This window comes from Bidens hawaiensis, unplaced genomic scaffold (assembly GCF_021521415.1).
Source record: "Bidens hawaiensis isolate Kalapana, Puna unplaced genomic scaffold, B.hawaiensis_p1.1 tig00025770_1, whole genome shotgun sequence".
Taxonomy (NCBI): domain Eukaryota; kingdom Viridiplantae; phylum Streptophyta; class Magnoliopsida; order Asterales; family Asteraceae; genus Bidens; species Bidens hawaiensis.
The window spans coordinates 196,045-208,818 of NW_027494124.1; the positions used below are offsets into that span (position 1 = coordinate 196,045).

A 12,774-nucleotide genomic window follows, 5' to 3' on the forward strand; every position below is an offset into this window, starting at 1 on the left:
AGTAGGTTGTTTCTTGGCACTCCATGACACGAGATTCTCGCCCAAAAAAATGGAATAACCATAAGTGGAGCGTCTTGTTTCTAGACACCTTGCTCAATCAGCATCAGAGTAACCAACCAGTAAGGTTTTATGTGGATGAGTAAAAGAGAGACCAAAGGAGACGGTGCCTTTAACATAACGAATAATTCGTTTAACTGCGTTAATATGATCCATAGTGGGTGCGTGTAAGAACTGGCAAACCTGATTTACGGCATAAGAGATATCCGGTCGAGTAATAGTCAAATACTGTAATGCCCCAACTAAAGACTGATAAAAAGTGGGATCCGTATAAGCTCACCGGTCGTAACAAAGCTTTCATGAGGTGCCAATGGAGTGCTAACCGGCTTGGAGTCATAAAGATTAGCCCGCTTTAAAATGTCAGATGCATATTTAGATTGTGTTAAAAAGATACCTTCATCCGTGTAGGCCACCTCGAGACCGAGAAAGTAATTTAGATCGCCAAGATCTTTTATGGCAAATTCATTATTAAGCCGCGAGATAAACGAGCCAATAATTCTTTCATCGTTACCCGTAAGGATAAGATCATCCACATAAACTAAAAGGTAGATAGTGCAATCGGCCTTTTTAAAGACAAATAATGACGTGTCAGCACGGCTACAAACAAAGCCATAAGAAATAAGAAAGGAGCTCAAGCGTTGAAACCAAGCTCGAGGGGCTTGTTTTAGGCCATATAAGGCTTTTGAAAGTTTGCACACATGATCCGGGTACTTGGGATTGATAAAGCCAGGTGGTTGCTCCATGAACACAGTCTCATTCAGATTACCATTCAAAAAGGCATTTTTTACGTCAAGCTGATCCAATTTCCACTGATTTAAAACCGCTAGCGAAAGCACAATACGAACAGTGGACGCTTTAATGACCGGGCTAAATGTATGGGAGTAATCGAGACCCGGTATTTGAGTAAATCATTGAGCTACCAGACGAGCTTTGTAACGCTCAATAGACCCATCCGAATGGTACTTAACACGATAGACCCATTTTGACCCAACAACATTTGACGCGGGAGGTCGCGGGACCAAAGTCCATGTTTGATTGTTGTGTAGAGCGTCTAATTCTTCATACATAGCGGCTAACCACTTCGGATCTTTAGCAGCGCTTTTGACACCCTGTGGCTCAACAATGGAAGACAAGGCTACATGTAAGGGATGGTGAGTAAAGGAGGCAAAGTCGGCTATATGTTTTGGTTTAAAAATTCCAGATTTGGATCTAGTGGTCATTGAATGGGTGGAAGTAGTAGGAATTTCTAATGTGGTTTGTTGGGTTTCGGCTACAGGTGAGGATGTGGAAGGTGATATCGGTTGGGTGTGAGTTGGTGTGGGTTGGGCCGTGGGTAGGGTAGGAAGAGATGAGTCCAGGATTGGATTTGAAGTAGATCGGTCGTGAGTTTCAACATTAAGATGAGGTTGGTCTGGAGTTGGTATAGTGGGAGGAGTATGGTTGAAAAAATTGGTGTCACATGGGCATGGTGTTGTAGCAATAGGTTTAGAATTGGATCTTGGAGTAGGTGGTTTGGGTTGTAGAATGTTGAGCCTTTAAAGTCTTCCAAAAAAGTTGTAATATCAAGTTCATATAAGCTGCTAATATTAGGAGCACCATTAAATAGAAAATTTTGCTTATTGAACCGAGCATGGCGGGTGACATAGATGCGCGATGTAGCCGGATCAAGACAACGATAGCCTTTGTATTGCGAGCTATACCCGATGAAGACACATGGAATGCTTCTTGGTTCAAGTTTGTGCTTAGAGTAATCTCTCAAGTAAGGAAAAACTTGACAACCAAATGAACGAAAGTTCGCATATTGTGGATCTTGGGAAAATAAAACTTGCAAAGGAGATTTATTTTCCAAAGTCGGTGTTGGCAACCGATTAATAATATAAGTGGTGGAAGAGAATGCCTCGACCCAATAATAGGGTGGAACATAACCATTAAATAACATAGCTAGCCCGGTCTCAACAATGTGTCTGTGTTTACGTTCCGCCCGGCCATTTTGTTGTGGCGTATACGGACACGAATAACGATGAAACGTGCCATTTTCTTCAAAAATTTGCTAACAGTATGGTTGACAAATTCCGTGCCTCCATCGCTTTGAAATACCTTTATCTTTCTGTCACACTGATTTTGGACAAGATTAATAAAAGCAGGTAGGACCGTATAAAAGGCCGTTTTGGTTTTAAGCGGGTAAAACCACGTGAACCTGGAATAGTCATCAATAAAAACAATATAACATCGATAACCATCTTTAGAAATAATAGGTGATGGACCCCACAAATTACAATGCACTAGATCTAACGGAATCAAAGACCGTTTCAAATTAATATCAAAAGATAATCTTTGTCCTTTTGCAAGTTGAAATGAATGACAAATGTTTGGTTTGGGCAAAACCGAAGAAACATATAGCGCCCCCAACTTATTTAAAAGAGAAATAGTATCAAAAGCAACATGACCCAAACGAGCATGCCATAATTCAAAAGAGGCTTGTCTTGAAATTGTAGCAACTAAAGCTTGAGGAACTTCCTTAAGCATGTAAAGGCCATTCTCACACCTTCCTTTAGCAAGAACCCTTTTTGTTTTCCGATCCTGAATATGAAAGAACTGTTGAGATAAAAGGAAATCAACCGAATAATCAGATGTTAACTTGCTCACAGATAATAACTTCTTTGTAAGATTGGGAATAACAAGCACATCTTTCAAATTAAGAGAATCCGAAATATTATATGTACCTGTGTGCGTAATAGGGAGAGTTTTACCATTCCCAAAAATAACACGAGAATTACCTTGATAAGGAGTGGATTGATTAAGCCATCCAAATCCGAAGTCATATGAGCCGTTGCACTTGAATCAACATTCCAATCCGGGGTGTTGGTATTAACATGGCATTGAGCATGAAACGCCCGTGCGAGAGATTCATTGGCCATGTTTTCGGAATTATTATTTCTTGCAAACTTGGAAAACTCCGGACATGACGGAGCCGAATGACCATAGGTTTTACATAATTGACATTTCGGTGAGAATTTGGCATTTGACCTGCCCCGACCAGAATGATGACCCCCACGGGAATTATTACCTCAGAAAGAAGATGACCGGCCACCGTGACCACTTCGATAGTTTGAGGAAGAAGATTGTTGTGCATGAAAAGCAGCTTGTGGTGTGTGGTTGCCATGGAGGGTTTGCATGAACAGTTCATGACTCTCTGCTTGAGTCACGAGATCCCGAAACGATGGTGGCGGCCTGGTGTTGCGAACCAAAATAGAGAAGCTTTCAAAAGAAACACCAAGGCCACACAAAAACCAATGTATTTTATCCATGTCTAGGACCGGATGTCCAATAGCAGCTAGTTGGTCACAGACGGATTTGAATTTCCGGCTGTAATCGAAGACTGTAGAGTTACCTTTCGATAGTTGTCGAAGACTGTCACGAAGAGAATACATGCGTTCGATTGAGGAGTTGCTGTAGGCGGCTTCCAAGGCTAACCATTTACCGCGAGCGCCGGAAATACCCAAGACCTCAGCGGCTGCCTCCTCTGTGAGAGAAGAGTTGAGGAGGATGACAACCCGCTGGTCGTCTTCAAACCAAGAAATAAAATCGGGATTAGCAACAACCTTACCGTCGGCAATAACAGTTTCCAGCGGCGAAACAGTGGTACCATCAATATGACCATTCAGTTTTTGGAGAGTGAATATGGGGAGTATATGATTACTCCAAAGAAGGTAGTTTGTGGACGTTAATTTGATGGTGATTTGGTGCATAATGGAGCTGGTGAGTTTGTCGGCCATGGTGAGGGTGAAGAAGAAGAAGAAGAAGAAGAAGAAGAAGAAGAAATTAGGGTTTAACTGGAGAGGATCGTTATTTGGCTGATACCCGATTATAAAACCTTGTCTCAAACCCGGCCCAAACCCGTCCGGTTTTCATAGGGTATTTACCCGTCGGGTTTCAGGTATACCATAACTCCATAAGTCTTGTCCTCTTTTTGAAATATGAGTTTTCTAACAGTTATGTTAACTTTAAAAATCTAACATTATTGTATTTCATAATAATATATGTTTTGAAACAAGCTACAAGTCATCCGAAATGTTTTGAAATGCATAAAGCTTTCTAAAACCGTTATACTAAAAAAGTGCATATGATTATTGTCACAATATACTTTTGGTTGTTCATTTGCTACACCGAATGCTAATATATTTCGGTTCTTTAAGGCCATTTTATATGTTAATTATAGTTTTCATCTTTTTTGGCAGTTAGTGGCATCGTAAACCCCTTTCCTCGTGTGGATTCACAGAGTATGGATTCACAAAGCATGTATACACAAGAGCAAGGTATGTACTTTAATAACCTTTTAAGCCAAGATCATCAACTCATTCCCACTTCTGGTGACGAAACCTCACCGGAGACCTTTAAGAAAAATTCAAGGGGTGCAAACTTTAGCACTAAAGAAGGCTCTCTCGCATGGCTAAATTGTAGCCTTGTTTATGTTCAAGGAACATATCAAAAGCACTCCCAATTTTGGGAAAAGGTCTTTAACTATGATAGAACCCCGAAATTAGATTGATTAAAATAAACAAGAACAATGATAGTTGACCCGATTCGAGATGGGCTAGTCTCCGGTTAGCCGATTCGAGATGGCAATTCTCCAAATACAAGGTTAAAAACCCCAATATTTTTAATATATAAAACATGCATATCGTAGAACCTAAAACAAGATCCTATAAATAGACACAATTTCATAATAATTTTTGCGATTACTTAGACTGTTCATTGTCCTCACCCATTTGTCTCCCTAGGACCGTTTAGCTTAAGAAGGGTTTGTATCAATACATCCCGCCGGGTAAAATGACTTGTCCTCAAGTCGACAACCCGGTATTTATTGACTGTCGTGCCAAGAGATAAGCCATTCAATCATGGGCTGACCCACTTCACGAACCGAGTGATGTGTGACAGTCGATAGAAACACAATGTCAATTCCCCAACCTTTTGTGGTAGGCATTCAAGCTACAGGTGTGGTGCTTAACTGATCTACACCATCAAACTCACATCACAGAGATTAGATGGGTTCTTGAGGGTGTTTTCTGGATAGCACCCCATTATTACAAGAAAAACTTTATGATTATTAGATTATGGAGAGAGCAACGACTCAACACCAAAAACACGCTCGGATCCCTTGTTATCACTATATCTTATCCACTTCAACATTTCCTTGCACAGGTCTTCTTTTTTGTCACTTGTTTCTTGATTTTCTCTTTCCGGTATCTCATCAGTTACTTCAGAATCATTGCTCTTGGCAACTTCTAAAACTCCGGACACGGAACTGTCACCATTATTGACCTCCTCGACCCTATCTGTCAATGGACCTTGAGGTACATCCTCAGGTTTCTTGTTATCTCTGAAATCAGCAAAACATGGTTGAATTCCAGAATCACCACTTTCATTGTTATACCTTGCTGGCGTTCCATATAACAAAGCTTTGAGTGCTGCCACATCTTCCTTCAAGGATACCAGGATGTCTAATTTAACTTCAATGGCCTCTAAATGAGCAGTGATAGCATCATTATGAATGGGTGATGGTAGGTGATCTTCATCGTGGGTTAGATGAGAGGATCTCCGAGTATTCCAAATTATCTTCTCTTTAATTTCCTGGCAATGGAACCAAATGATAGAACCCCGAAATTAGATTGATTAAAATAAACAAGAACAATGATAGTTGACCCGATTCGAGATGGGCTAGTCTCCGGTTAGCCGATTCGAGATGGCAATTCTCCAAATACAAGGTTAAAAACCCAATATTTTTAATATATAAAACATGCATATCGTAGAACCTAAAACAAGATCCTATATATACACAATTTCATAATAATTGTTGCGATTACTTAGACCGTTCATTGTCCTCACCCATTTGTCTCCTTTGGACCCTTCAGCTTAAGAAGGGTTTGTATCAAACTACTTTCAACAACATAGAGATACAACTAGAACACTAAAGTCTTTAAACTTACGATGGCCACCTATTCAAAAAGCCATAAATAAATTTTGTTTGACACTAGCTCAAGTTAGGCATGTTCAAAACGGTTTGGGACTAGGAACCGGAACCGGTTCCTATATTCAAAACCCCCTTTAAACCGGTTCCAGGCTCGAACCGGTTAGGGAACCGAACCGGTTCTCCCACCCTCGGACCCCTAACCTATCTAACCGGTTCTTACCGGTTCCTAACCCGGTTCCTGTACCGTAACCGGTTCCAACCGGTTACAACAAATATGAATATAGAAGAAGAGAAAACAAGAGATTAGAGAACTCAAAACGTTGTAATAGCGTTTTTTTGTATTTTTTTGCGTTCGGGTTTGCGTTTTGAGTGTTGTGATGAACCCATGACACCAAATACCTATTTATACTAGTAGTGGGGTGCTTGGGGGAGCCAAAAAACGGCTATTTTTGACCCCAATGGTCAAAAAACAGCCAAAAAAAACGATTTCCAACGGCTATATTAGAACCGGTTAGGAACCGGTTCCGGATGGTTCGGTTCCAGAACCGGTTCCGGTTCGGTTCCGGATCCTACCCGCCCCCACTCAGAAATGCAAGAACCGGTCACGGATCATCGGGTTGAATCAGATAGGGTCCGGTTCCTACAAAAAACGGGTAGGAACCGGTTCGGGTCCAGGAACCGGTTTCGTTGAACATCTCTAGCTCAAGTTAAAAGATTAAATCAAAGTAGGATAACTGATCATGACAAGGTAGCATTTTCTTTCTTATACCTTTATGTCAGAAATCCACATCTTCTATTATTGTAACAGATTGAACCAAGAACACAATTAAACCTCCAACAACACAGATTTGAATACCAATGAACAATCTGAATACATCTAACTAGATCACCATTGTGATGATCTAACACAACTACAACCAAGAATTTAATCTCTAGAAAAATATCTCAATCTAATAGGTGAAAAAGAGATGAAACCCTAGAAAGAAACAAGGGATGAACAGAAGGAAAAATAATATCTCCCAATAATACACCAGTGCCCTATTCTCTTCTTTTATATTACTAAGTTTGTTGACTCTTTGACCCACATCTCAATCAACCGAACAAGCCCAAAGCCATCTTTTGTATTCATACTTTAGCTATCCTAGGCCCCCAAGCATGATGACCCAAAACTTCTTTTAACCGGGCCCTCCGACATATTTGTCACAAACAAATAAAAACACAATAAGAAACTATTAACAATGATATTAATAATTGAATTGAAAAGATTACTAATATATTTTTGACACCCTGCCTCGATTCAATTATTGAAACATATCAAGTAAACCTAAACTTTTACAAACAAACTCATGCTGAGAAAAAAAACAAACCTTTGGTTAATATATCTGCCAATTGAACATCTGTATTAATCTTTGTCACTTTTAAAAAACCAGATGCTACTTTTTCTTGAAGGAAAAACAAATCAATCTCAAAGTGCTTTGTCCCGTCGTGGAAGACAGGATTTACACTAATTGATACAGCAGCAGAATTATCACAAAATAACTCAACGGGCAAAATAACTTTCACTTCCAATTCTCTTAATAGATTCACCAGCCAAAAAACTTCTGAAGAAACAGCACACGTTGCTCTATATTCAGCCTCAGCTGAAGATCGAGACACCGTGTCTTGTTTTTTGCTTTTCCATGAAACCAATGATTTTCCCACAAACACACAAAATCCAATAACAGATCTTCGAGTGGAGAGACACTTTCCCCAATCAGAATCTGAATATGCAGTAACACATAACCCTCCACATTTACTCAAAAACACACCTTTTCCTGGTGATTTTTTAAGATACCTTAACAATCTAAATGCAAGCTGCAAATGAGCATGAGTAGGACTATGCATAAACTGACTTAGAAATTGCACGGAGTATGAAATATCCGGTCTTGTATGAGACAAATAAATCAATTTTCCTATTAACTTTTAATACAAAGAAACATTTTTTAGTAAAGTCTCATCCTTTTTGCATACATTAGTTACCACATAATTTTGGTCAATAGGTGTGTTAATGGGTTTGTAGCCAGTTAAACCAAATTCAGCTAAGAGTTCAACACAATATTTTCTTTGTGTCAAGCATATACCATCTGAAGTTCTCAAAACTTCAATTCCTAAAAAAATACTTTAACAATCCTAAATCTTTAATTAAAAAAGATGATTGCAATACATTTTTAACGTTCTGAATTTCAGAAACACTATTTCCTGTGATTACTATATCATCCACATAAACAAGTAAAACAACTATCACATTTTTCATAGATTTTATGAACAACGAATGATCACACCTACTTTGTTTAAAGCCTTGACCAATCAAAGCTCCTACAAGTTTTTGGTTCCACATTCTAGGAGCCTGTTATGGCCCATACAATGACTTTTTTTAGTTTACAAACTCTATGATCATCATTAGAGAAATACCCCTCAGGTAAGGTCATGTAAACATCCTCATGTAATTCACCATATAAGAACGCATTATTAGCATCTGGTTGATATAAAGGCCAATCATATTCAACGGCTACAGAAATTACAGTTCTAATAGTGATCATTTTTACAACAGGAGAGAAGGTTTCATCAAAATCTATTCACTCCCTTTGATTAAACCCTTTTGCTACCAACCTAGCTTTATATCTCTCAACCTCACCGGTGGATTTGTATTTGATCTTATATACCCACTTACAACCTATAGGTTTTCTATCTTCAGGGAGTTCAACAACATCCCACGTATTATTCCTATTTAAGGCTATCATTTCTTCATTCATAGCTTCAACCCACTGACTATTGGTGGAAGCCTCCCTAAAATTTCTAGGTTCAATAACTTTATTTAACACAATAGCTTTATTTAACACAGATATAAAACAAAAATTCTTAGATGACAACTTAGAATAATTCAAAACTTTTTCCAATCCATATTTTACATGTCCTTCAATAACATAATCCTCCAACCTTTTTGGTAAAATAGACCCCCTAGTGGAACTCCTAGAAACAGATTGTTCAATATTTGAATTTAAAGGAACAGTACCCTCAGGAGTTGTTGTTTCACCAACAGGTTCAACAACAGGATCTGATTCACTAGAAATGTTCTCAAAACCAGGTGATTACTGATTCACCTCAGCCCTATCACTCGAATGAGAACACTTCCTAGAAGACGAATCACTGGTCAAACCTTTTTTAATACCCCCCCCCCTTCATCATCGGGTTTTTACCACTTGCAATACAATGGGTGTCATCATCAAACCACTTGTCAAAAAAATTTGATTATTTACTGAATTGTCTATAGACATTTCAGTATCTTTAAAAGAAATATTATCCTTGAAAGGAAGTATATTTTTATAAAACTTGACGTCCCTAGATATTAAGACTTGTTTTTTGTTTAAATCCTAAAGTTTGTATCTTTTTTTATTGTTAGAATAACCAAGAAAAACACATTCAATAGATCTATTTTCAAATTTGTTTGAGTTTTTAACACTTTACTAAAACAAAGACACCCAAAAGCATGCAAGTGATTAAGAGAGGGCTTGAATTTAAACAACTGTTCGTAAGGAGTCCTTCCATCTAACACCGAAGAGGGGGTCCTGTTTATTAAATAGGTTGCGGTTAGAACACATTCGGACCAAAATTTTAAAGGAACGCCACTTTCAAATAAAAGACACCTAGCAACATTAAGCAGATGTTGATGCTTTCTCTCAGCAATTCCATTTTGTTGAGGCGTATGAGTACATTAAGTTTGATGAATAATACCGTATGTTCTTAAAAAATTTTCCATTTGAGAATTCACAAATTCTGTACCATTATCACTTCTAAACATTTTTACAGTTACATTAAACTGATTCTTAACCATATTACAAAATGTTTGAATATTATAAAAAACTTCACTTTTATTACGCATCAAATATACACATACAGCCCTAGAGAAGTCATTAGCAACAGTTAGAAAATACATATACCCCTCTTTACTAATAACCCTAAAAGGTCCCCACACATCTAGGTGAATTAGTTCACCTACAAATTTTGATTTGTGATCACTAAGTGGAAAAGGATCACGCCCTGTTTAGCTAAATGACATACCTCACAAGGAATATTTTCATTTAATGTGCCAATTTTAAGATCATTCTTTAACACATTTAGAACCTGATGTGCAGGATGTCCTAGCCTAATATGCCATAGATTTACCTAATCAAAACTATTAAAACAAACTTTAAAACCACTAGAAGACTCGCCGCAAAAATATAAACCATCAATTTGACTACCAGTCACCAGGGTTCTCTTTGTGAGTGAATCCTGGATATAACAGTTTGTTTCATTAAAGAGAACTGAAAGCTTATTGTCTTTAGCAAGCTTATAAACAGAAAGTAGATTTATAAAATATTCAGGAACAACAAACACATCAGTAAGAATGACATCTTTTGTTAATTTTAAACTTCCAATTTTAGTTACAATAGCATTAGATCCATTCAGATGCTTAACAGAAATGTTAAATTCAGAGACATCAATTGAATCAAAAATATCAATATCATTCATTACCATGTGTTGATTAGCTCCTAAATTAACTATCCACCCTCTTTTTGCATTAGTTATACTACTACTATTAAAACATAAAACACTTTTAACAAAAGATTGGCAAGAAAAATTGCATCGAAAAATACCTCCAACATTGGAGCTTTGTTGTGCATAATCACTTTTTTCATGCAATAAACCTAGTAGTTTTGACACTTGTTCAGGAGTTAAAGAGCTGGAAACATTGTTAGATGAGGAAGTCTTGTTAGGATTAGAATTATTAGAATTAAATTGCTTATTTGCTTATTTAGGTTTATTAAATTGGGGATAACCAACTAATTCAAAACACCTTTCTATTGTGTGTCCAATTTTATTACAATGTTCACATTTAAAGTTAGGGTTAGGTCTTCTACTAAACCTTTTCTTATTGTCAAGATATTGAGAGTTCTTAGAAACAAACCCAACGTTTTGGGTTTGTCCCTTAGACAAGCCATTAGGATTCCTATGTGACTCCTCTCTATATACAATTGAAAATGCAACCTTGACAGTAGGTAAAGGTTCCCTAGTTAGAAGATTTGTTCTAACAGGTTGGTAGACATCATCCAACCCCATTAAAAACTGCATTAGTTTTATTAATTGACTAAAATCATTAAAGCCTTTTGATGCTTGACAAGAACATGAGGGCAACTGAACCATAGTATCAAATTGTTTCCACATAGCAATAAGCTTGTGGTAATAATCAGATACTGACGATCCATTCTGACTTAAAACATTAATTTTTTTATATTAAGTTAAAAACAACAGAACCATCAATTTTTTCATATGTTTCCCTCAGTTCTTCCCAAATCTCATAGGCTTGTTGAGAATAAACTTGTCCTACATACAGTTCCTCACACACAGAATTAAGAATCCATGTAAGCACAATAGAGTTACATCGCTCCCACTGATCTATTAACACTTGATCATTAGTTGGTTTCATACATTTACCAGTAACAAACCCTAGCTTATTTTTAACTTGTAATGCTAATTTCATAGCATTATTCCATACTTTCTGTTCCTTTCAACTTTATACTAACTATTGACAAATTACTTGAATCACTAGGGTGTAAATATAACGGATTACTTGGATCAAGATTACTAATAAGCGTCTCATTATTACTAGTATCACCCATTTAAAACACAAATAGAAATAAGGCACAGAAGCAATAAAAGAATAACACACAAGTAATGCAAACACAAATCAAATATAACAGGGGATGTCTCTCCTTGTTCAAACTGGCCCAACTAGTCCAGTAACAACAAGACCTATTGCCAACAGAATGTAAATCTATCAAATTAAAGACAAGAATTTAGAAAAAGAACGATCTCACAGTGCTTCTCCAAAGCAAGCAAGAACCAGAAAAACAATAATCGCTCAGCTACTAGCCAACCAATCAACAATCGTTCACAAGAACCTTCAAATTAGGGTTCACGATTTGAAACCCCTAAATCTTCTATCAGAAAAAAGAACGCGTTGGAAAACGTAGTGATCAGAACCATCGTTGCTTTGATACCATGTCAGAAATCCACATCTTCTATTATTGTAACAGATTGAACCAAGAACACAATTGAACCTCCAACAACACAGATTTGAATACCAATGAACAATCTGAATACATCTAATTAGATCACCATTTTGATGATCTACCACAACTACAACCAAGAATTTAATCTCTAGAACAATATCTCAATCTAATAGGTGAATAAGAGATGAACCCCTAGAAAGAAACAAGGGATGAACAGAAGGAAAAATAATATCTCCCAATAATACACCAGTGCACTATTCTCTTCTTTTATATTACTAAGTTTGTTGACTCTTTGACCCACATCTCAATCAACCGAACAAGCCCAAAGCCATCAGTTTTGTATTCATACTTTAGCTATCCTAGGCCCACAAGCATGATGACCCGCAACTTCTTTCAACCGGGCCCTCCGACATATTTGTCACAAACAAATAAATACACAATAAGAAACTATTAACAATGATATTAATAATTGAATTGAAAAGATTACTAATATATTTTTTACACTTTATTATCATGATGCTAAATAACATTGTCTTTCTTATACTTTTCTAACATCTATATTGTTTGTTTAAATGCAAGCTTGACAAGGCAAAGATTATATGCCATAAAATAGAAGGTTGCAACTTCCAATTTGAGCATTGTTGGAACCTATTA

General features: G+C 37.2%; 1 protein-coding gene across 1 annotated transcript; it reads right to left on the reverse strand.

The window, feature by feature from the left end:
- Positions 1–299: 299 nt before the first annotated feature.
- Positions 300–3,833, reverse strand: LOC143572213 (uncharacterized). Its single transcript, XM_077057432.1, has 7 exons — positions 3,142–3,833; positions 2,835–3,084; positions 2,351–2,715; positions 2,155–2,254; positions 978–1,166; positions 769–866; positions 300–654 (listed from the first exon to the last, which is right to left on the reverse strand). Exons 1-7 carry the CDS (start codon positions 3,831–3,833, stop codon positions 300–302), a joined length of 2,049 nt encoding a protein of 682 aa, XP_076913547.1.
- Between the last annotated feature and the right edge of the window lie 8,941 nt (positions 3,834–12,774).